The sequence below is a fragment of the Scyliorhinus torazame genome, chromosome 22, assembly GCF_047496885.1.
Source record: "Scyliorhinus torazame isolate Kashiwa2021f chromosome 22, sScyTor2.1, whole genome shotgun sequence".
NCBI classification, from domain to species: Eukaryota; Metazoa; Chordata; class Chondrichthyes; order Carcharhiniformes; family Scyliorhinidae; genus Scyliorhinus; species Scyliorhinus torazame.
In genome coordinates, this window is record NC_092728.1 from 34054729 (window position 1) to 34080949 (window position 26221).

At 48.5% G+C, this 26221-nt stretch overlaps 1 protein-coding gene across 2 annotated transcripts in view; it reads right to left on the reverse strand.

Moving 5' to 3' along the window:
• Positions 1 to 4142: 4142 nt before the first annotated feature.
• LOC140398997 (lipocalin-15-like) overlaps positions 4143 to 26221 on the reverse strand; it is a 31366-nt gene continuing 9287 nt past the window's right edge. The window contains exons 4-6 of one of the 2 annotated variants that reach the window (XM_072488037.1): positions 19399 to 19442; positions 8771 to 8812; positions 4143 to 4363 (exon numbers count right to left, since the gene is read on the reverse strand). In XM_072488037.1, coding sequence (XP_072344138.1) covers positions 8777 to 8812; positions 19399 to 19442 — 80 coding nt within the window. In that variant the 3' untranslated portion in view covers positions 4143 to 4363; positions 8771 to 8776. Of the gene's footprint in view, positions 4369 to 8770; positions 8813 to 19398; positions 19443 to 26221 lie in introns of both variants that reach the window. The other variant, XM_072488036.1, reaches the window with a different exon arrangement.

The following is a 26221-nucleotide window of genomic DNA, read 5'->3' on the forward strand; positions in this document are numbered from 1 at the left end:
TGAATAAAATGCATTTTTTTAAAAACACGACCAGAAGGATGTGGATGCTTTGGAGAGGGTACAGAAGAGGTTTACCAGGATGTTGCCTGGTCTGGAGGGTTGGATATACATGGATTACTTTCACTGGAATGACGGATAGAAGTTTATAAAAGGATGAGTGGCGTGGACAGATTGGATAGTCAGACCCTTTCTTCCAGGGTAGAAAAGTCAATTACTCGGCGACATAAGTTTAACGTGCGAGGGAAAATTTTAGAGGAGATGTGCGAGGCAAGATTTTCATTCAGAGGGTGGTGAGTGCCTGGAAGGCACTATCGGGGGAGGTGGTGGAAGCAGATACGATAGCGGCGTTTAAGAGGCATCTTGATGAAGACATGAATAGGTTGGGAAAAGAGGGATAAGGACCCTGGAAGTGCAGAAAGTTTTAATTTTAGGTATCATGATCGGCGCAGGCTTGGAGGGCCAAAGGACCTGTTCCTGTGCTGTGCTGTTTTTTGTTCTTTGAGTATCAGTGAGTTGGTTACCGATGTTTAAATGTGGTTTGATAGCACTGGCATCTTCCAGCAGTTTTCAGATGACTGAGAGTAGACATGGGGCAGTAACTGGCCAGGCTGAATTTGTCCGGCTTTTGTGGACATAGATACATAGAAGATAGGAGCAGGAGGAGGCCTTTTGGCCCTTCGATCCTGCTCCACCATTCATCACAATCATGGCTGATCATCCAATTCAATAGCCTAATCCTGCTTTCTCCCCTAGCCTTTGATCCCATTCTCCCCAAGTGCTATATCCAGCCGCCTCTTGAATATATTCAAAGTTTTAGCATCAACTACTTTCTGTAGTAATGAATTCCACAGGCTCACCACTCTTTGTGTGAAGAAATGTCTCCTTATTTCTGTCCGAAATGGTTTACCCTGAATCCTCAGACTATGGCCCCTAGTTCTGGACACACCCATCATTGGTAGCATCTTCTCTACATCTACCCTGTCTAGTCCTGTTAGAATTTTATAAGTCTCTATGAGATTCCCCCCTCATTCTTCTGAACTCCAATGAGAACAATCCCAACCTAGTCAATCTCTCCTCATATGACAGTCCCGCCATCCCTGGAATCAGCCTGGTAAACCTTCGCTGCACTCCCTTGAAAGTAAGAACATCCTTCATCCGAGAAAGAGACCAAAACTGCACACAATACTCCAAGTGTGGCCTCACCAAGGCCCTGTACAATTGCAGCAACACATCCCTGATACTCGAAACCTCTCGCAATGAAGACCAACATACCATTAGCCTTCTTTACCGCCTGCTGCACCTGCATGCTTACCTTCAGCGAATGGTGCACAAGGACACCCAGGTCCCGCTGCACACCCAGGTCCCAATTTACAACCATTCAGGTAGTAATCTGCTTTCCTGTTTTTCCTTCCAAAGTGAATAACCTCAAACTTATCCAAATTATACTGCATCTGTCATTGATTTGTCCACTCGCCCAACCTGTCCAGATCTTGCTGTAGGATCCCTGCATCCTCGTCACAATTCACCCTCCCACCTAACTTGGTATCATCTGCAAACTTTGAGATGTTACATTTTGTTCCCTCATCCAAATCATTAATATATATTGTGAATAGCTGGGGTCCCAGCACCGATCCCTGTGGTACCCCACTAGTTACTGTCTGCCAATTTGAAAAGGACCCATTAATCCCGACTCTTTGTTTCCTCTCTGCCAACCAGTTTTCTATCCACCTCAATACATTTCCCCCAATCCCATGCGCTTTAATTTTGCACAATAATCTCTTATGTGGTACTTTATCAAACACCTTCTGAAAGTCCAAATATACCACATCAACTGGCTCCCCCTTGCTAACTGTACTGGTTACCTCTTCAAAGAATTCCAACAGATTTGTCAAGCATGATTTTCCTTTCTTAAATCCATGCAGACTCTGACCAATCCTGCCACTGCTTTCTAAATGTTCTGCTGTAAAGTCTTCGGTAATGGATTCAAGCATTTCACCCACTACCGATGTTAGGCTTACTGGTCTATAATTCCCTGCTTTCTCTCTACCTCCCTTTTTGAACATCGGAGTGACGTGAGCTACCCTCCAATCTGCAGGGACAGTTCCAGAGTCTATAGAATCCCAGAAGATGACCACCAATGCATCCACTATTTCCAGAGCCACCTCCTTAAGCACTCTGGGATGCAGATTCTCAGGCCCCAGGGATTTATCCGCCTTCAATCCCATCAATTTTCCCAGCACCATTTCTCACTAATGTTGATCTCCCTCAGTTCTTCCCCCTCACTAAACCTTTCATTCTCCAACATTTCTGGGATCTGATTTGTGTCTTCATTTGAGAAGACAGAACCAAAGTATGTATTCAATTGCTCAGCCATTTCTTTGTCCCTTATTATGCATTCCCCTGTTTCTGTCTGTAGGGGCCCTACATTTCTCTTTACCAATCTCTTTCTCTTCACATATCTACAGAAACTCTTAGTATCAGCCTTTATGTTCCCTGCAAGCTTCCTTTCGTCCTGTACTTTCTCCTTCTTAATCAATCCCTTTGTCCTTGTTTGCTGAATTCTAAACTGCTCCCAATCCTCAGACCTATTATTTTTCTTGGCCAATCTGTATGCTTCTTCCTTGTATTGGATACTATTCCTAAATTCTTTTGTAAGCCATGGATTGACCCTCTTACTCCCTTTGCTTTTGTGCCAGACAGGAATGAACAGTTGCTGAAGTTCCCCCATGCATTCCTTGAATGTTTGCCATTGTCTATCCACTGTCATCCCTTTAAGTAACTCTCCGCTATCTATCAAGACCAACTCACGCCTCATATCCTCATCGTTCCCTTTATTAAGATTCAGCGCCCTAGTCTCCGAATCAACTACTTCACTCTCCATTTTGATTTAAAAAAGTCTATCATGTCTCGTACAGCCAGATTGGCAATGATTCCCTTCTCATTACACCGTGCCCAGTCTAAGATGGCCTGCTCTCTAGTTGGTTCCTCCACCTATTGGTCAAGAAGTTCCTTCCGCATACACTCCAGGAATTCGTCCTCTACGGCATTGTGGCTAATTTGATTTGCCCAATCTATGTGAAGATTAAAATCACCCATGATCACCAACATTCCCTTGTTCCATGCATCTCTAATTTCTTGTTTAATGCCATTCCCAACCTCGCCACTGCAGTTTGGGGATCAGGACATACCTGGGTAATGTGCCACACTGACCAGCTTTGGAACTGTTCTGTAACAGCTTGCCAGGAGTGTAGCTAGTTCTGGAGCTCAAGTCTTCAGAACTGGTGTTGAAATATTGTCAGGGCCCATAACCTTTACTGTATCCAATACCTTCAGCCGTTTCTTGATATCACATGGAGTGAATCAAATTGGCTGAAGACTGGCATTTATGATGTTGGGGACCTCAAGAGGAGGTCGAGATGGACCATCCAGTTGGCACTTCTGTTGCAGCTTTGTCTTTTACACTCACATGCTGGGTTTGCCCATCATTGAGGATGGGAATTTCTTTGGAGGCTTCTCTTCTGTTAGGTATTTGATGTCTGGGTGTGACAGGACTGCAGAGCTTTGATAAAACCTGTTGGTTGTGAGATGTTAAGTAATGGGTTGAGCGACATTCCAATTAGTTGTCTCATTTATGTTAAGTATCCAATAATTGACTCTAATATGTAAAGAGGCTTCAGGTGGCCTTTGTGTCAGATGATGCAAAGATATAGTTTGTGCAGAGTCTGTTAAAGGGAAATAAAGGTGTTTGTAAAAGGAGCAGTACCTTTGACTCTTTATACAACAGCAGCTAAACGTCTAACATGAGATTGTGTAGCTCTGTCAATTGCATTGTCAATTCTGCTGTTCAGCATCCATGTAATTCTGTATTACCGCCTCATTTTTTGAAACACTTGGTGCTGCAGCTGGCATGTTCTCCTATACTCCTCACTGAACCAGGATTGGGTCCCTGCTTTGATGGTAATGGTACAGTGAGGAATTTTTCAAGTCATGAGGTTAAAGATTGCGGTGGAATACCATTTTGCTTCTGTTAATTCACTTTGAGTTGCTGGATCTGCTTTGAATCTGTCCCATTTAGCACAGGGATACTGCCACACAACATTGCACACTTAACAATCCACATTCTGGACACTCGAGGCAAATGATTGATTTGATTATATTGTTTTATTGGTCAATCTGTTTGAAAGCATCATCACAATATCGAGCCTGAATTTGTTTAAACTTCCTCCCTCTGTCTTTAGGATCAGGCCCACACAGCGTGTCTGATGGATCATGTTAAATCATCACTTTAATGACCATTGTTACTCTCAATTTTCTCTTCTTTTATTTCCAGCTACACTTTCTTTGGAACAGCCAGAAGCTCATCCTCACCTGGAAAAGAGAGTAGGAACAGGTAGCTCAGAGTCAGTTACAGGTGTCATGCGAGTGTCCCCTTAAGAAATGTTTGTATTATCACATGGCTTCAGTGATGTCATTGTGTGGGTGGAGCTGGGCTGTGGTTCTGGCTTTTACTTTCGTTTTGAGCTGGAAGCTTGCTGTGTCTCTGAGTTTTACTTTCGGTTTACACTTGGTAGCTGGATTCAGAAAAAGAAGGCTTCGCTCTCTCTATGTTAAAAGGTGTCCAGATCACTTGATAATTTAAAAGTGATAACTGTTTTCTGTAAATAATTCAAACCTACTGTTTTGTTAAAAGGGGTTTCCTGGTTTTATTAGATGTTGTTATCAAGTTGAAACAGCAGAAAGGGAAATTATTAAGGGTTATATATATATATATAGAGAGAGAGAGAGAGAACTGAAGCTGTGTGGTGAATTTATGTTTGTAGAAATGCTTACTGTGTGTATTTATAAAATGTTAACTGAATTCGTACAATTAACTTTGTTTTGTTTAAAAGTGCTTAATGCCTCTTGTTGAATGATACCTGAAAGGTAGGCCCTTATGCTCCTCATAACCAAAATCTGGAAACAGTTGTGGGTCCGGTGAACTCCATGATATACTTTGGAGTTTTCTAAACCCTGGCCCATAACAAATATTGGGGGCTCGTCCAGGATAAAAGTCTATCTTTCGTGATTGGGTTGGCTTAGTGAACTTAAAGACAGTGAGGGGTGAGCATATTTGTGTTTGATTTTCAGGTGTGGTATTCCAGTTTAAGTAGGGAGTGTGTTGTGGACAATGGCTCTTTCAGAGGCTCAGAAGCTTTTGTGGGTGGAGAAGATCACATGCAGTACCTTACAAAAAGAGACTTTAAAAAAGGCTTTTGGATTTGTCAAAAACATTGCAGTTAACATTACCTGACAACATACGAAAAGAAGAGGTAATTGTGGCGGTAGCTGAGCATTTTAAATTGCCTAAGACACAGTCAGAATCATTAGAAATGGCAAGAATTCGATTACAGATCAAGCAGCTTGAACATGAAAAAGAATTAAAGCAGCTTGAAGACGAAATGAGGGAAAAAGAAAGAATAGCCCGAGCAGAACAAAAAGAGAGAGAGGGAGGTACAGATCAGGGAAAAAGAAAAGGAGAGAGAGGAAAGGGAAAAAGAGAGAGACTTTGAACTTCAGAAAATAGCCACGAAACATGACAGTCAGTTAAAATTGGAGGATGTAAAGAGAAACGTACAGTCTGAGGACAGTGATGAGGATAGTGAGCATGAGCGTCATAGTCAAAGGTTTGGTGGGGATCTATTTAAATATGTCCATGCATTGCCAAGGTTTGATGAGAAGGTGGTAGAAGCCTTTTTCATTTCATTTGAGAAGGTAGCTAAACAATTGAAATGGCCACAGGACATGTGGGTATTACTGATTCAAACAAAGTTGGTAGGTAGAGCTAGTGAAGTGTTTGCATCACTATCAGAGCAGGTATCTGAGATGTATGAGGAGGGGAAAAAATCCAGCTTGGGTGCATATGGACTAGTGCCTGAAGCGTACAGACAAAGGTTTAGGAATTTAAGGAAAGAACCTGGTCAAACATACATGGAGTTTGAAAGGATCAAACAGAGGGCTTTGAAAATAGACCAAACGTATGAAGCTCTCAGAGAAATGATAATTTTGGAGGAGTTTAAAAATTCAATTCCTGATGTAGTGAGAACTCATGTGGAAGAGCAGAGGGTTAAAACTGCAAGGTTAGCAGCAGAAATGGCAGTTGATTCTGAATTCGTTCATAAATCAAAGTTTAGTTTCCGATATCAGTTTCAGTCTGTGAGGGATGGATACTGGGGAAAAAAGAAATAATCAAGTGATAAAGGTAAAGATGATCTGATGGGAGATAATAAGGAGTGTGTACCTCAGATTAAAAAATAAATCCAGGAGGGTGAAGAGAAATGAAAAGTTTCAGTTGTTTTTACAGTAATAGACTAGGCCATGTAAAGCCACAGTGTTGGGGGTTGAAGAAAAGCACTGGGAAGGCTGATGTGGTAAAACAGGATAAGACAGTGGGGTTTGTTAAAGTGATAAAGGAAAGCCCAAGTGAAGCGAAGGAGGTGCAAAAGATTGTCCAGCCCGATCAAGAGGTGATTGATAAGAAGGTGCCAGATCTCTTGAAAGAATGTAATTGTGTGGGTAAAGTTTACTCATGTGTATCAGGAGGAGCAGGTAAGGAAGTCACAATTTTAAGAGATACGGGAGCTAGTCAATCTTTAACGGTAAGAGATGTGGAGTTATGTAGTTTGGGAAGAATGTTGCCAGAAAAGGTGGTGATATGTGGAATTCAGGGTGAGAGGAGTAGTGTTCCATTATATAAGGTAAGGTTGGAAAGTCCAGTGAAGAGTGGTGAAGTGGAAGTAGGAGTAATAGAGAAACTATCTTGTCCAGGAATAGTTTACCTTGGGTAATGATATAGCTGGATCGCAGGTGGGAGTGATCGTACTGTGGTTGATCAGCCAGTGGAAAATCAGACAACTGAAGTGTTGAAGGACGAATATCCTGGGATTTTTCCGGATTGTGTAGTAACAAGGTGGCAAAGTCACAGGTTAAGACAAGAGGAGAAATCAAAGAGTGAATATGAAGTTGAAGTGCAATTATCAGAAACGATTTTTGATCAGATGGTTGAAAAAGAACAAGAACAGGTAGATGATGAGGCGGATATTTTTAGTTCAGGAAAACCAGTGGAGTTTCAAAAGGCATTTGACTGCCTGAAAGTTGTGATAACCAATGCTCCTGTGTTGGAGAATTACAAGGGACTCTGTGATCAGATTGAATTAAAGTATCTGACTTTTAAGAAAAATGCCGAGGCGTAGAGAAATGGACGGTTCGTGCAGAGATCTTCTTGTTCAAAGAGACTGTCAATCGAGAAGGATTCCAGTTGGAGGAAAAACAAAAAATGGACTATATTGTTGTACCTGTTGCGTGTGTTTTTTTTTTTTTAAATAAAAAATAATATTTACTGTGTGCATTTCTTAAAGGGTAGTGAAAAGGTGAGACATAAAACCATCTTGAAGTTGATGGGGTTTTTTTTTCTTGGGGGGGAGGTGTCATGTGAGTGTACATTTAAGAAATGGGTGTTTAAGAAATGTACCTTTAAGAATTGGGTGTTTATTACTGCAGTGATGTCAGAGTGGGTGGAGCTGAGCTGTCTGTCAGCTTTTTACTTTCGTTTTAGGCTGTTTGCTGCAGGGTGTGTTTTTGTTTGGTTTTCAGAGCTGGATAGCTGCAGTCACAGCCAGAAGGGGTATTAGTCGCTCTCTCTGTAATCTAAATCTGTAAATCGATCCTTTGGTGATTTAAAACTAATAACTGCTCTCAGTAGTGACTTTAACCTGATGTGCTTCTGTTAAAAGTTCTTTTTTAAGTCTCATGGATGTTAAAAAAGGAAAGCTTAAAGGATTTCTTAGTGTTGTATTCTTTGGGGGTTGTATTTCAATTAATGGTTGCTAAGATGTTCACTGTATGTTTTAAAAAGGTTAACTTGAGTTCATAGAATAAACATTGTTTTGCTTTAAAAAAATACTTTTCCATTTCTGCTGTACCACACCTGTAGAGTGGGCCGTGTGCTCCCCATACCACAATCTATTAAAAGTTGTGGGTCAGGTGAACTCATTGATACACTTTGGGGTTCTCCAAACCCTGGCCCATAACATAAGAACGCCAGATAGAAGGAAAACTCACCGAGTGTGTCAAGTGAATATGCTGAAAAGGTACTTTGAAAGGGAAGGAGAGCACCATAGGTTAGTGCCACAGTGTAACAATACGTGAAACATCGAGCAGTTTCTGTCCTTCCCTCTGACTCTCTGGGATGCTCTGACCTTTGAACAATATTTAGCCCCCATTCCACAAAGGCACAAAGCTTCAAATTTCTACCTCTATTTCTTTCCTTGCATACCTGCGCTCGCACTATCCCACTTCAGCCACCAGCAGAACTTTGATTGGTGGCTGTGAGTTCTACCATGTCCAACCCCATGAAATGGAAGTGACCAGGAGATAGAGTTACTCCCAGTTGAAATATACCAGGGTTCAGCTGGGACAAATTCAAAAAAACACATGCTGTACCGTCCAGGACTGCTCAAAAAACTTCTCAGTGTACCCAATGATTTACCCAGTGCTGCAACCACTACTGAATCTAGTGCAGTAATTAATGTTGCAACTGCTGTTGTATCCTGAGATTTATTTAGTACTCCACCTGTACTGTACCTCTGCTATATCCAGTAGCAGTCCCAGTGATGTTCATGTGGTGTACACAGTGTGATACTCAATACCCTTGGGCTGTACCTTGTACTGTAGCTGGTGCTGTGCCCACCTTCACTATGAGCTGTGTTACTGCACTGCCTGAAAGCAAACCTACCTCACCTTATTCTCCAGGTACTGTCCTTGTTGGACCAAGACCCTGTTACAGAGAGAGAGATGGAGAAAATATTACATATCTGTAATCACATAACAATCAGTAATGTGTGCAACAAAAATTAAGCATTTCTGATTTAGTTTAAGCTTGTAGTGCGTTGTCTGTATCGCAGGCAATAAACAAAACTTTTCACTGTATACTAATACACGTGACAATAATAAATCAAATCAAATCAATAGTGATTGACAGAATCTGTATTTCAGTTTCATTCGAAAAACAACTGCACTTATAATCGAGGCCCTGCAAACCCCATTTAGAAGTTACTAGAATTCCTTTCAGCCTCGTAAATTGATGAAAGAACCAAAACAAACAAATTCCAATTCAAAACAAGATGTGGTCCGTTCATTTATGATCTGACTGAACCAGAACTTTTGCACTGATCCCTGAGACAGCAACTTCACACATCTGTCCAGCAGTAATGCCAGGAACACTCCACTCAGTATATCATTCAGCACCGATCCCTGGGCACCCAAATCCATAACCCTCCCCGTACCATTCCCTGGTCACTCAACTCAGTACCCCTCCCCGTACCGATCCCTGGGCACCCAACGCAATACCCCTCCCGTACCGATCCCTGGGAACTCAGCTCCGTACACCTCCCCGTACTGTACACTGGGCACCCAACTCCGTACCCCTCCCCGCACCGATCCCTGGGCACCCAACTCAATACACCTCCCCGTACCATTCCCTGGGCACTCAACTCAGTACCTCTCCGCAAACCAATCCCTGGGAACCCAACTCAATACCCCTCCCCGTACCGATCCCTGGGCACCCAACTCAATACCCCTCCCCGTACCGATCCCTGGGCACCCAACTCAGTAACTCTCCCCACACCCAACTCAGTACCGCTCCCCACACCGATCCCTGGGCGTCCAACTCAGTACCTCTCCCCGCACCAAACTCAATACCCCTCCCCACTGCGAACCCTGGGTACCCAACTCAGTACCCCTCCCCGTACCGATCCCTGGGCATGCAACTCAGTACCCCACCCCGTACCGATCCCTGGCAAACTAACTCAATGCCTCTCCCCACACCGATCCCTGGGCACGCAACTCAGTACCTCTCCCCACACCGATCCCAGGGCACGCAACTCAGTACCTCTCCCCACACTGATCCCTGGGCACCCAACTCAGTACCTCTCCCCAGACAGATCCCTGGGAACCCAACCCAACGATCCAAAAAGACGAGGTGTTGGGTGTCTTAAAAAATATTAAGGTAGATAAGTCCCCAGGGCCTGATGGGATCTACCCCAGAATACTGAAGGAGGCTGGAGAGGAAATTGCTGAGGCCTTGACAGAAATCTTTGGATCCTCGCTGTCTTCAGGGGATGTCCCGGAGGACTGGAGAATAGCCAATGTTGTTCCTCTGTTTAAGAAGGGTAGCAAGGATAATCCCGGGAACTACAGGCCGGTGAGCCTTACTTCAGTGGTAGGGAAATTACTGGAGAGAATTCTTCAAGACAGGATCTACTCCCATTTGGAAGCAAATGGACGTATTAGTGAGAGGCAGCACGGTTTTGTGAAGGGGAGGTCGTGTCTCACTAACTTGATAGAGTTTTTCGAGGAGGTCACTAAGATGATTGATGCAGGTAGGGCAGTAGATGTTGTCTATATGGACTTCAGTAAGGCCTTTGACAAGGTCCCTCATGGTAGACTAGTACAAAAGGTGAAGTCACACGGGATCAGGGGTGAGCTGGCAAGGTGGATACAGAACTGGCTAGGCCATAGAAGGCAGAGAGTAGCAATGGAGGGATGCTTTTCTAATTGGAGGGCTGTGACCAGTGGTGTTCCACAGGGATCAGTGCTGGGACCTTTGCTCTTTGTAGTATATATAAATGATTTGGAAGAAAATGTAACTGGTCTGATTAGTAAGTTTGCAGACGACACAAAGGTTGGTGGAATTGCGGATAGCGATGAGGACTGTCTGAGGATACAGCAGGATTTAGATTGTCTGGAGACTTGGGCGGAGAGATGGCAGATGGAGTTTAATCCGGACAAATGTTAGGTAATGCATTTTGGAAGGTCTAATGCAGGTAGGGAATATACAGTGAATGGTAGAACCCTCAAGAGTATTGAAAGTCAAAGAGATCTAGGAGTACAGGACCACAGGTCACTGAAAGGGGCAACACAGGTGGAGAAGGTAGTCAAGAAGGCATACGACATGCTTGCCTTCATTGGCCGGCGCATTGAATATAAGAATTGGCAAGTCATGTTGCAGCTGTATAGAACCATAGTTAGGCCACACTTGGAGTATAGTGTTCAATTCTGGTCGCCACACTACCAGAAGGATGTGAAGGCTTTAGAGAGGGTGCTGAAGAGATTTACCAGAATGTTGCCTGGTATGGAGGGCATTAGCTATGAGGAGCGATTGAATAAACTCGGTCTGTTCTCACTGGAACGAAGGAGGTTGAGGGGAGACCTGATAGAGGTCTACAAAATTATGAGGGGCATAGACAGAGTGGATAGTCAGAGGTTTTTCCCCAGGGTAGAGGGGTCAATTACTAGGGGGCATAGGTTTAAGGTGAGAGGGGCAAGGTTTAGAGTAGATGTACGAGGCAAGTTTTTTACGCAGAGGGTAGTGGGTGCCTGGAACTCGCTACCGGAGGAGGTAGTGGAAGCAGGGACGATAGGGACATTTAAGGGGCATCTTGACAAATATATGAATAGGATGGGAATAGAAGGATACGGACCCAGGAAGTGTAGAAGATTGTAGTTTAGTCGGGCAGCATGGTTGGCACGGGCTTGGAGGGCCGAAGGGCCTGTTCCTGTGCTGTACATTTCTTTGTTCTTTGTTACCCCTCCCCGTAGCGATCCCTGGGCACCCAACTCAGTACCCCTCCCCGTACCGATCCCTGGGCACCCAACTCAGTACCTCTCCCCGCACCCAACTCAGTACCTCTCCCCACACCGATCCCAGGGCATCCAACTCAGTACCTCTCCCCGCACCAAACTCAATACCCCTCCCCACTGCGAACCCTGGGCACCCAACTCAGTACCCCTCCCCGTACCGACCCCTGGGCATGCAACTCAGTACCCCACCCCGTACCGATCCCTGGCAAACTAACTCAATGCCTCTCCCCACACCGATCCCTGGGCACGTAACTCAGTACCACTCCGCACACAGATCCCTGGGCACGCAACTCAGTATCTCTCCCCACACCGAACCCTGGGCACCCAACTCAGTACCCCTCCCCACACCGAACACTGGGCACCCAACGCAGTACCTCTCCCCAGACAGATGCCTGGGCACCCAACTCAGCACCTCTCCCCACACCGATCCTTGGCCACCCAACTCAGTACCCTTCCCCGTACCGATCCCTGGGCACCCAACTCAATACCTCTCCCGTACTAATCCCTGGGCACCCAACTCAATACCTCTCTCCGTACTGATCCCTGGGCACCCAACTCAGTACCCCTCGCCGTACCGATCCCTGGGCACCCAACTGCGTACCCCCCCCCCCCCCGTACCGATCCCTGGGCACCCAACTCAGTACCCCTCCCCATACCCAACTCAGTACCTCTCCCAAAACCGATCCCTGAGCACCCATCTCAGTACCCGTCCCCGTACCGATCCCTGGGCACCCAACTCAATACCTCTCCCCGCACCCAACTCAGTACCTCTCCCCACACCGATCCCTGGGCACCCATCTCAGTACCCCTCCCCGTACCGATCCCTGGCCAGCCAACTCAGTACCCCTCCCCGTACCAATCCCTGGGCAACAAACTCCACACCCCTCCCCATAGCGATCCCTGGGCCCCCAACTCAATACCCCTCCCCGTACTGATCCCTGGGCACCCAACTTCGTACCCGCCCCCCCCCCCCCCCACGCCCCCCCGTACCAATCCCTGGGCACCCAACTCAGTACCCCTCCCGTACCCAACTCAGTACCTCTCCCGACACCGATCCCTGGGCACCCAACTCTGTACCCCTCCCCGTACTGACCCCTGGGCGCCCAACTCAATACCCCTCCTCACACCGATCACTGGGCACCCAACTCAATACCTCTCCCCGCACCCAACTCAGTACCTCTCCACACACCGATCCCTGGGCACCCAACTCAATACCTCTCCCCACACCGTCCCTGGGCACCCATCTCAGTACCCCTCCCCGTACCGATCCCTGGCCATCCAACTCAGTACCCCTCCCCGTACCGATCCCTGGGCACCAAACTCCATAACCCTCCCCATACCGATCCCTGGGCCCCCAACTCAATACCCCTCCCCGTACCGATCCCTGGGCACCCAACTCAGTTCCCGTCCCCGTATCGATCCCTGGGCACTCAACTCAGTACCCCTCCCCGTACCAATACCCGGGCACCTAACTCAGTACCCCTCCCCGTACCGATTACCGGGCACCCAACTTAGTACCCCTCCCCGTACCAATACCCGGGTACCCAACTCCGTACCCCTACCCGTACCGATCCCTGGGCACCCAACTCAGTACCCCTCCCTGTACCAATTCCCGGCACCCAACTCCATACCCCTCCCCATACCGATCCCTGGGCACCCAACTCAGTACCACTCCCCGTACCGATCCCTGGGCACCCAACTCAATACTCCTCCCCAAACCGATCCCTGGGCACCCAACTCAGTACCTCTCCCCACACCGATCCCTGGGCACCAAACTCAGTACCCCTCCCCACACCGAACCCTGGGCACCCAACGCAGTACCTCTCCCCAGACCGATCCCTGGGCACCCAACTCAGCACCTCTCCCCACACCGATCCTTGGCCACCCAACTCAGTACCCTTCCCCGTACCGATCCCTGGGCACCCAACTCAATACCTCTCCCCGTACTAATCCCTGGGCACCCAACTCAATACCTCTCCCCGTACTGATCCCTGGGCACCCAACTCAGTACCCTTCGCCGTACCAATCCCTAGGCACCCAACTCCGTACACCCCCCCACCCCGTACCGATCCCTGGGCACCCAACTCAGTACCCCTCCCCATACCCAACTCAGTACCTCTCCCAAAACCGATCCCTGGGCACCCAGCTCAGTACCCCTCCCCGTACCGATCCCTGGGCGCCCAACTCAATACCCCTCCTCACACCGATCCCTGGGCACACAACTCAATACCTCTCCCCGCACCTATCCCTGGCCATCCAACTCAGTACCCCTCCCCGTACCGATCCCTGGGCACCCAACTCAATACCTCTCCCCACACCGATCCCTGGCCATCCAACTCAGTACCCCTCCCCGTACAGATCCCTGGGCACCAAACTCCATACCCCTCCCCATACCGATCCCTGTGCATCAAACTCAATACCTCCCCCCGTACTAATCCCTGGGCACCCAACTCAATACCTCTCCCCGTACTGATCCCTGGGCACCCAACTCAGTACCCCTCGCCGTACCGATCCCTGGGCACCCAACTTGAGGGCAGCACGATGGCATTGTGGATAGCACAATTGCTTCACAGCTCCAGGGTCCCAGGTTCGATTCCGGCTTGGGTCACTGTCTGTGCGGAGTCTGCACATCCTCCCCGTGTGTGCGTGGGTTTCCTCCGGGTGCTCCGGTTTCCTCCCACAGTCCAAAGATGTGCAGGTTAGGTGGATTGGCCATGATAAATTGCCCTTAGTGTCCAAAATTCCCTTAGTGTTGGGTGGGGTTACTGGGGTATGGGGATAGGGTGGAGATGTTGATTTTGGGTAGGGTGCTCTTTCCAAGACCCGGTGCAGACTCGATGGGCTGAATGGCCTCCTTCTGCACTGTAAATTCTATGATAATCTATGAAACTTCGTACCCGCCCCCCCTCCCCCCCGTACCGATCCCTGGGCACCCAACTCAGTACCCCTCCCCGTGCCGACTCAGTACCTCTCCCGACACCGATCCCTGGGCACCCAGCTCAGTACCCCTCCCCGTACCGACCCCTGGACGCCCAACTCAATACCCCTCCTCACACCGATCACTAGGCACCCAACTCAATACCTCTCCCCGCACACAACTCAGTACCTCTCCCCACACCGATCCCTGGGCACCCAACTCAATACCTCTCCCCACACCGATCCCTGGGCACCCATCTCAGTACCCCTCCCCGTACCGATCCCTGGCCATCCAACTCAGTACCCCTCCCCGTACCGATCCCTGGGCACCAAACTCCATACCCCTCCCCATACCGATCCCTGGGCCCCCAACTCAATACCCCTCCCCGTACCGATCCCTGGGCACCAAACTCAGTACCCCTTCCCGTACCAATACCCGGGCACCCAACTCAGTACCCCTCCCCGTACCAATTACCGGGCACCCAACTCAATACCCTCCCCAAACCGATCCCTGGCACCCAACTCAATACCCCTCCCCGTACTGATCCCTGGGCACCCAACTCAATAGCCCTCACCGTACCGATCCCTGGGCACCCAACTCAGTACCCCTCCTCGTACCGATCCCTGGGCACCCAACTCAGTACCCCTCCTCGTACCAATTCCCGGGAACCCAACTCAGTACCCCTCCCCGCACCGATCCCCGGGCACCCAACTCAGTACCCCTCCCCGTACCAATACCCGGGCACCCAACTCAGTACCCCTCCCTGCACCGTTCCCTGGGCACCCAACTCAGTACCCCTCCCCGTACCGATCCCTGGGCACCCAACTCAATACTCCTCCCCAAACTGATCCCTGGCACCCAACTCAATACCCCTCCCCATACTGATCCCTGGGCACACATCTCAATACCCCTCCCCGTACTGATCCCTGGGCACCCAACTCAGTACCCCTCCCCGTAGCGATCCCAGGGAACCCAACTCAATACTCCTCCCCGTACCGATCCCTGGGCACCCAACTCAATACTCCTCCCCGTACAGATCCCTGGGCACTCAAACCAATACCCCTCCCCGTACTGATCCCTGGGCACCCAACTCAGTACCCCTCCCCGTACCGATCACTCGGCACCCAATTCAGTACCCCTCCACGTACCAATCCCTGGGCACCCAACTCAATACCCCTCCCCGTACTAATCCCTGGCCACCCAACTCCATATCCCTCCCCGTACCGATCCCTGGGCACCCAACTCAATACCCCTCCCCGTACCGATCCCTGGGCATCCAACTCAGTACCCCTCCCCGTACCGATCTCTGGGCACCCAACTCAATACTCCTCCCCGTACCGATCCCTGGGCACCCAACTCAATACTCCTCCCTGTACCAATCGATGGGCACCCAACTCAATCTCCTCCCCGTACCGATCCCTGGGCACCCAACTCAATACTCTTCCCCGTACCGAGCCCTGGCCACCCAACTCAATACTCCTCCCCGTACCGATCCCTGGGCACCCAACTCAGTACCCCTCCCCGTACTGATCCCCGGGCACCCAACTCAGTACCCCACCCCGTACCGATCCCTGGGCACCCAACTCAGTACCCTTCCCCGTACCGATCCCTGGGCACCCAACTCAATACACCTCCCCGTACCGATCCCTGGGCACCCAACTCAGTACCCCTCCCCGTACTGATCTCTGGGAACACAACTCAGTACCTCTCCCCACACCGATCCCTGTGATACACTCTGCCATTTCAGTCTAATATCTAGGGAATGAATGAATGAACATGGAACAAAAACACAAAGAAAAGTACAGCACAGGAACAGGCCCTTCGGCCCTCCAAGCCTGCGCCGACCATGTTGCCCGTTGTAGCGTACAATGACTTACGAGAGACGAGAAGTGATGAAGTTGATCCAGAAAACAGCGTCTTACCGTGTCTGGGTGAATAAAACTTTCAGTGCTCCCGGAGTCGATCAGGAATGGCATCTTGTATCCGTTGACCAGCACCGTTGTTGTCGTCGTCTGGAGCGTCCGGGGCCGCGATTGATCCAGTGTCACCGAAGCCAGTCGTGGTAGTAGTGTCGCGGCGTCTTCTTCGGACCCCGTGGAGCCGTCGATGCTGGGGTCCTTTGTTGTCAACCAAGACGGTAGTGTCCATGAATCGCACGCGGCCGGGGGTGGACAAAATGGCCACCCCCATGGATCGCACGTGGTCGTGGGTGGACAAAATGGCCGCCCCATGAATCGCACGTGGCTGGGGGGTCACAAGATGGCGGCGCCCATCCTCCTCTCGTGGTGCCCGGGACCCAAAATGGTGGCGCCCGCGGGTCGCACATGGGGCGCTGGGGGGTTTGGGGGGTGTTTGGGATGTGCTGGGCTCGTTCTTCTCCGGGGATTGCGGCGACCCCCCGGGACCGGCACACTGCCGCGTAATGGCCCTTTTTGCCGCAGCTTTTACAAATAGCTGCGCGGGCCGGGCAGCGCTGCCGGGGGTGTTTCGCTTGTCCGCAGAAATAGCAGCGGGCCCCCCCCGGGATGGTCTGGCGCTTCAACCGCGCAAGCTTGCAAGGGGGGGGGGGAGTTTGTCGCGACGGGGGTCCACGGAGCCCAAGGGGCTGCCGCGCGGTCGGGGCCGTAGGCGCGGGCGTTTTGCGAGGCCACATCAAGTGAGGCTGCAAGGGCCCGTGCCTCTGAGAGTCCTAGCGACTCTTTCCAAAAGTCTTTGGCGGATTTGGGGAGAGTTCATACCAGCCATAAATGCATCACGAATTAGCAGGTCCGTGTGTCCGATCGCGTTCACCAGTGGGCAGCTGCAGCCTCGTCCCAAAATTAGCAGCGCGGTGTAGAATTCCTCTAGCGATTCTCCGGGACTTTGCCATCTCGTCGCGAGTTGGTGGCGCGCGTAGACCTGGTTAACGGGCCGAACGTAGATGCCCTTCAGCAATGCGAGCGTCGTCGGGAAATCCTCTGCGTCTTCTATGAGAGGGTAAATTTCCGGGCTTACCCTCGAATGCAGGACCTGCATTTTCTGGTCTTCTGTGATCCGGCCGGGGGCCGTTCGGAGGTAGCCTTCAAAGCATGCTTGCCAGTGTTTGAATACTACTGCCGAGTTCGCTGCGTGGGGGCTGATCCGCAGGCATTCCAGGGCGATCCGGAGCTCCATAGTCTTTTAAGCTCACTTAATAAATTGTAGCGCACAATGACTTACGAGAGACGAGAAGTGATGAAGTCAATCCAGGCTTTATTAAGCGATGCTTGTCCCCAGCAGCTCAGCAACAGAATGAAGCTGCGGGGAGAAGCTCGGGTTCTTATACTCCGCCTTCAGGGCGGGGCCAGAAGTCGGCAGATCCAACCAGGACCCGGGATCTGTCAGCCAATAGCATCTCGGCTTCACAGGTCCCACATGACCCCTAATACATACCACCACACCCGTCAAAACTAAAATCTTCCACACTTCCTGGGTCCGTATCCCTCTATTCCCATCCTATTCATGTATTTGTCCAGATGCCCCATAAACGTCAATATCGTCCCTGCTTCCACCATCTCCTCCGGCAGCGAGTTCCAGGCACCCACCACCCTCTGTGTAAAAAAACTTGCCCCGTACATCTCCTCTAAACCATGCCCCTCGAACCTTAAACCTATGCCTCCTAATAATTGACCCCTCTACCCTGGGAAAAAGCCTCTGACTATCCACTCTGTCTATGCCCCTCATAATTTTATAGACTTCCATCAGGTCGCCCCTCAACCTCCTTCGTTCCAGTGAGAACAAACCGAGTTTATTCAGCCTCTCCTCATAGCTAATGCCCTCCATACCAGACAACATCCTGGTAAATCTCTTCTGCACCTTCTCTAAAGCCTCCACATCCTTCTGGTAGTGTGGCGACCAGAATTGAACACTATACTCCAAGTGTGGCCTAACTAAGGTTCTATACAGCTGCAACATGACTTGCCAATTGTTATACTCAATGCCCGGCCAATGAAGGCAAGCATGCCGAATGCCTTCTTGACTACCTTCTCCACCTGTGTTGCCCCTTCCAGTGACCTGTGGACCTGTACACCAAGATCGCTCTGACTATCAATACTCTTAAGGGTTCTACCATTCACTGTATATTCCCTACCTGCATTCGACCTTCCAAAATGCATTACCACACATTTGTCCGGGTTAAACGCCATCTGCCATCTCGTCGTCCAAGTCTCCAAACGATCTAAATCCTGCTGTGTCCTCTGACAGTCCTCAGCGCTATCCACAATTCCACCAACCTTCGTGTCGTCCGCAAACTTACTAATCAGACCAGTTAAATTTTCCTCCAAATGATTTATATATACTATGAACAGCAAAGGTCCCAGCACTGACCCCTGCAGAATACCACCACTCACAGCCCTCCAATCAGAAAAGTATCCTTCCATTGCTACTCTCTGCCTTCTATGACCTAACCAGTTCTGTATCCATCTTGCAGTTCACCCCTGATCCCATGTGACTTCACCTTTGTACCAGTCTGCCATGAGGGACCTTGTCAAAGGCTTTATTGAAGTCCATATAGACAACATCCACTGCCCTACCTGCATCAATCATCTTTGTGACCTCCTCGAAAAACTCTATCAAGTTAGTGAGACACGACATCCCCTTCACAAAACCGTGCTGCCTCTCGCTAATACGTCCACTTGCTCCCAAATGGGAGTAGATCCTGTCTCGAGGAATTCTCTCCAGTAATTTCCCTACCACTGACGTAAGGCTCACCGGCCTGTAGTTCCCTGGATTATCCTTGCTGTGATTATCCTTGCTGATGATTATCCTTGAATGAAGGGATAACTCACCTCGAAAACAAAGTTTGGCATAGGTTTCCATGATGTACAAGCACCTGTACGAAGAATAAACAGTTAGGAGCATGTCTAGAAACACAATCCAACATCTGCATTTCATAATGGTCACTAAAATCCAAGGGGCATCAGGAGGCTCTGCGATTAAAATAGGCCTACTCATCCAAACAGTGTAACAATCAGATCTCAAAGATTCAACACCACAGAAAAGCAGATGAACTGGTTTCAAGTGTTTTCTCTACTGTCTATATCTCTTCTCTTTTATCGCTTTCTCTACTCTTGCCCCTTTTGTCTCTTTCCCCCTCTTTCTGTTTGAAATTGGATTTGATTGTACTGCTATTCCACATGACACTAATAATGAGCTCGGGAGAATATGTGACGTAGCCAAGTGTCTGGTGCTGCATTATACTGGCTGAAAAGTCATTTTGGACTCAACATGTGAACTCTTCTTCTATCTCCACAGACCTGCTGAGTTTTCCAACACTTTCTGTTTTATTAATTTGATTTACAGCTTCGAATCTAATCAAAGGGTTCAGGATGTTACATATAGAGTGTGTGGTGATGCACTTGGGCAGGACAAACAAGACAAGGGAATACATGATAAACGGCAGAACCCTGGGAAGCACCAAGGATCAGAGGGATTTTGGTGTGCATGTAAACTGATTCCTTCAGGTAGCAGAGCAGGTGGATACAGTGGATAAGAAAGCATATGGTATCCTTGCCTTTCTTAGCCGAGGCATAGAGTTTAAGAGCAGGGATATTATGCTGGAACTGTTGTTGCCACAGCTAGAGTATTTTGTGCAGTTCTTGAATCCACATTATAGGATGGATATGATAGTACCGGAAAGAGTGCAGAGGAGATTTACCAGGATGTTGCCTGGGCTGGAGAGTTTTAGTTCTGAAGAGAGGTTGGATAGACTTGGATTGTTTTCCTTGGAGCAGAGGAGACTGAGGGTATGGTGGGGTGGGGGGGGAGGGGCATGATTGAGATGTATAAAATTATGAGCGGCATAGATAGAGGAAACAGGAAGAAACATTTCCCTTTGGTAGAAGGAAGGAAAAAAGGCGACATGAGATTGTCTCAGCAGATAAGGCAAAGGAAAATCCAAAGAGCTTTTACAGATCATAAAGGGTAAAAAGGTGACCAGGGAGAGGGTAGGACCTCTTAAAGATAAACAAGGTCATCTATGTGCAGAACCACAAGGGATGGGAGAGGTCCTAAATTAATATTTCTCGTCCGTATTTACTGTTGAGAAAGGCATGAATGTTAGGGAAATTGGGGAAATAAAAAGTGATGTCTTGAGGAGTTTACATATTACAGAGAAGGGGGTAATAAAGTGCATCAAGATAGATAAATCCCCGGGACCTGATGAAATGTATCCCAGGATGTTGTGGGAGGCTAGGGAGGAAATTGCCGGCCCCCTAGCTGAGATATTTGAATCATCGACAGCCACAGAAAGGTGCCTGAAGATTGGAGGGTAGCAAATGTTGTGCCCTTGTTTAAGAAGGGCTGTAGGGATAAGCCTGGGATCTACAGACCGGTTAGCCTTACTTCAGTAGTGGGTAAATTGTTAGAAGTTATTCTGAGGGACAGGATCTACAGGCATTTAGATAGGCAAGGGCTAATTAGGGAAAGTCAGCATGGCTTTGTAAGGGGAAAGTCATGCCTCACCAATTTGAGTGAGTTTTTTGAAGGGGTACCCAAGATGAGGGCAGTGCAGTCGACGTTGCCTGCATGGACTTTAGCAAGGCACCACATGGTAGGTTGTTGCCAAAGGTTAAATCTCACGGAATCCAGGGTGAGGTAGCCAATTGGATACAAAATTGGCTTAGCGACCGAAGCCAAAGGGTGGTTGTGGAGGGTTCTTTTTCAATCTGGAGGCCTTTGACCAGCGGTGTGCCTCGGGGATCGGTGCTGGGTCCATATTATTTGTTATATATATTAATGATTTGGATGAGAATGTAGGAGGCATGGTTAGTAAGTTTGCAGATGACACCAAGATTGGTGGCATAGTGGATAGTGAAGAAGGTTATCTAGGATTGCAACAGAATCTTGACCAATTGGGCCTGTGGGCCGATGAATGGCAGATGGAGTTTAATTTGGATAAATGTGAGGTTGTGAAAGTGTACAAACTCAGCAATAGCATGATGGGAAAAATAGCCAACTTATGTAACCAAGTGTAAGACAGCTGTGTCAGCTAAGGGCCAAGATCAGACCCTGACAAACTAGACAAAGCTAAGAATCCACATAATTGTATCATACAAGGCCAGAAGAGGGAAGATAGTGCCTGACCTTATTAAAACCTGATAACAAAGCCACGATCTAGGAATGTCCTAATAACACAACTTCCTCATGACCTAGGTCCATCTGCGTCAAGGCATCATGAGGGCAGAGGTAAAAACAAAATAGGACCACGTCTTAAATCCTCTAAAGACAAACTACTGCAAATAAGCCGAGTCAGGGTCTTTCCATGACAACATGTTTGATCAGAAGTTATGACTGTATTGACATTTTTGAACAAGGTCTGTTTTTATAAAATGATACAGCTTGTGTATAAATATTGAACGTTTTCTCCATGTCTTTGCGAGCTTGAGAAAGAATGAGCAGGTTTACCTTAACAGCTCTCTCTCTCTCTAACCTGTAGCCATCTGCATGCAGACTTTGGCCAATAAAGACAAAGTTATTTATTTCGAAACAGAGTTGTAAAGTTGTTTTCTTCACAGTCTTGAAGTAGGAAAAATTTTAAAAGACGGCAGGTGATACATTTTGGTAGATCAAATCAGGGCAGGACCTACTCAGTTAATGATAAGGAGTTGGGGAGAGTTACAGAACTAAGAGATCTAGGGGTACAGGTTCATAGCTCCTTGAAGGTGGAGTCGCAGGTGGACAGGGTGGAGAAGAAGGCATTCAGCATGCTAGGTTTTATTGGTCATATTATTGAATACTGGAGTCTTGTTGAAGTTGTACAAGACATTAGTAAGACTACACATGGAATACTGTGTTCAGTTCTGGTCACCCTATTATAGGAAGGATATTGTTAAACTAGAAAGAGTACAGAAGAGATTTACAAGGATGCGACCAGGACTTGATAGTCTGAGCTGGACTTATCCAGGAGAGGCTGGATAAGACCATAAGACCAAAAGACATAGGAGCAGAATTAGGCCACTTGGCCCATCGAGTCTGCTCCGCCATTCAATCATGGCTGATATTTTCTCATCCCCATTCTCCTGCCTTCTCCCCATAACCCCTGATCTCCTGATTAATCAAGAACCTATCTATCTCTGTCTTAAAGACACTCAGTGAATTGGCCTCCACAGCCTTCTGCGGCAAAGAGTTCCACAGATTCACCACCCTCTGGCTGAAGAAATTGCTCCTCATCTCTGTTTTAAAGGATCGTCTGAGATGGTATCCTCTGGTTCCAGTTTTTCATACAAGTGGAAACATCCTCTCCACGTCCACTCTATCCAGGCCTCGCAGTATCTTGTACGTTTCAATAAGATCCCCTTTCATCCTTCTAAACTCCAACAAGTACAGACCCAGAGTCTTCAAACGTTCCTCATACAACAAGTTCTTCATTCCAGGGATCATTCTTGTGAACCTCCTCTGGATCCTTTCCAAGGCCAACACATTCTTCCTTAGATATGGGGCCCAAAACTGCTCACAATACTCCAAATGGGGTCTGACCAGAGCCTTTGACAGCCTCAGAAGTACATCCCTGGTCTTGTATTCTAGCCCTCTTGACATGGATAGGAAAATTATGAGGGGAATAGATAGGATAGATGCGGGCAGGTTGTTTCCACTGGCGGGTGAAAGCAGAACTAGGGGGGCATAGCCTCAAAATAAGGGGAAGTAGATTTAGGACTGAGTTTAGGAGGAACTTCTTCACCCAAAGGGTTGTGAATCTATGGAATTCCTTGCCCAGTGAAGCAGTAGAGGCTCCTTCATTAAATGTTTTTAAGATAAAGATAGATAGTTTTTTGAAGAATAAAGGGATTAAGGGTTATGGTGTTCGGGCCAGAAAGTGGAGCTGAGTCCACAAAAGATCAGCCATGATCTCATTGAATGGTGGAGCAGGCTCGAGGGGCCAGATGGCCTACTCCTGCTCCTAGTTCTTATGTTCTTATGCCTTCTTTACCACCTGCTGCACCTGCATGCTTACCTTCAGCAACTAGTGTACGAGGACACCCGTTCGTATTGCACATTCCCCTCTCCTAATTTTAGGCCATTCGGATAATAATCTGCCTTCCCGTTTTTGTTCCCTCCCCTAAATCATTAATATATATTGTGAATAGCTGGGGTCCCAGCACCGACCCCACTCGTCACCGCCTGCCATTTGGAAAAAAATCAGTTTATTCCTCTTCTTTGTTTCTGTTTAAGCTTCTGGGTGACTGTCGAGTAAAGTAAACAAGAGTTCTGCTTCTCCACAAAACACCTTTATTTCTTTGATCCAACTTCGCACACAAATTTCCACCAACAAATAGTGCCACCGTTATACATCAGTGACTTCTATTGGATAATTGACATCAAATTAGTATTTAATTGGAAGGCCTGTTAACCCATTCCGAACAATTTCCTGCCTGCCAACTAGTTTTCTATCAATCTCAAAACACAAACCCCAATCCTTTAATTTTACATGTTAATCTCCTGTGTGGGACTTTGTGTCCAAAGCTTTCTCAAAATCCAAATAAACCACACCCACTGGCTCCACCTCATCAACTCTACCGGTTACATCCTCGAAGAATTCCAGGAGGTTTGTGTTATAACCTGCCTACTTACCATTGGCTGGGGACTAATGACAATCACACAATCCTGTGGGAGTATGAGCTTCCCCATTGAGGGGGGCGGAGAAACCATTAGTAAACTCCTAGTATAAATAAAGCTGGCCAGTTTAGGAACCAGCAGGAAGGAGTGTTCAGCAAGGGAAGTTACTGTTGCTGTTATATATATATGTTATTGTAAATAAATGTTATTACTTTGTATCCTTAAAACTCGTGCTGGATTCTTCGTGGCCCTCACAAAACTGGCGACAAAGGTTAAAGTGAATAGCTGTCTACACTGCTGAAACCACCTCCCTGGATTTTTGTTGGATACAGGTTGGAAGTTGTTTTCTGTTATACCATGCCTCTGTACGGACGTTTGGATGTTTTTGATGCTGCGCTGGAAAGCTGGAATCAGTACACACAACGAATGCGTTACTATTTCCGGGCAAACAATATCACCGAAAGCGAGCGCCAGGTGGTCATATTGCTCACCGCCTGCGGCCCGCATACATTTGGGGTGATTAGGAGCCTTACGTACCCAGCTGCGCCGGACACCAAAACGTTTGATGAACTTGTGAATATAGTGGGGCAACATTTTAACCCAACCCCGTCCACGATAGTCCAGCGTTACCGGTTTAATACCGCTGAGAGGATCCCTGGAGAATCCCTTGCCAATTTTCTATCCAGGCTACGCAGGATTGCGGAGTACTGTGACTATGGTGAGACCTTGTCAGAAATGTTACGCAACCGTTTGGTTTGCGGTATTAACAATGCGGCCACCCAGAGAAAGTTGTTAGCTGAGCCAACATTGACTTTTCAACAGGCCATTCAAATAGTATTGTCCCGATAGAGCGCAGAACGAGGAGTACAGGAGCTACAGGGAATGGAAGTGCATGCCTTGGGGCGCAACCCCTTCCGTCCGAAAACGTCCCCCCGCACTCTTGCGGTACCTTGGGCGAGGCAATGACCGGACCAACGCCAGTGGCCGTCGGACATTCCTCCCCGAAGGGAGCCTTCTTCAGAACCAATGGATGAGGAGCCATGTCCATGTCAGACTTGTAGGCGCCGACCCCGTCGCGGACGCTGGTCCTGGGGGCGCCAGAGGCGCCGTCATTCCGACCGAAACTGGGACCAGCCCAGGGGCCGTAACTGGGACCAGCCCAGGGGCCGTACCTTCCATGTGGATGAACCTGCGCGACTACTCCTGAGGACGTGGAGACGGAGGGCGACTGCCTGCAGTTGCATTGTGTGGCAGCTCCCCGTGTGGCCCCCATTAAGGTGACAGTACGGGTCAATGGCCACCCGCTTGAGATGGAGTTGGACACTGGCGCAGCGGCCTCCGTGATCGCCCAGAGGACATTCGACCGCATCAAGCAGGGTATACAGACCCTTACATTAACCGACTCACAGGCCAGGTTGGCCACCTACACGGGGGAACCACTGGACATTGCAGGAACTACAATGACCCCTGTTGTTTATGGACGCCAGGAGGGGCGTTTCCCACTTATCGTGGTGCGCGGCCATGGGCCCAGCCTGTTGGGTCGGGACTGGTTGCGCCATTTGCGGTTGCAATGGCAGCACATCCTCCAAACAGTTTCTGAACGGTTGACTGAGGTGCTAGGACGATACCCAGATGTATTCCAGCCTGGTTTGGGGAAAATAAAAGGGGCCGTAGCCCGTATCCAAGTCGAACCAGAAGCCACGCCGCGCTATTTCCGGGCGTGCCCGGTGCCTTACGCCTTGCTCGAGAAGGTAGAAGGGGAGCTCACTCGTTTGGAGAGTTTGGGTATTATCAGGCCCGTCCGTTTTGCTGACTGGGCAGCACCAATTGTACCTGTAATGAAGCCAGATGCCACAGTTCGCTTGTGTGGCGACTATAAACTTACAGTGAATATGGCTTCCCGACTCGACCGATATCCAATGCCTCGCATAGAGGATCTCTACATGAAGGTTGCAGGTGGACCCTCGTTCACAAAATTAGATATGAGTCACGCCTACCTGCAGTTAGAGCTGGACCCTGCCTCCCGACCATATGTAACGATGAATACACACCGGGGCC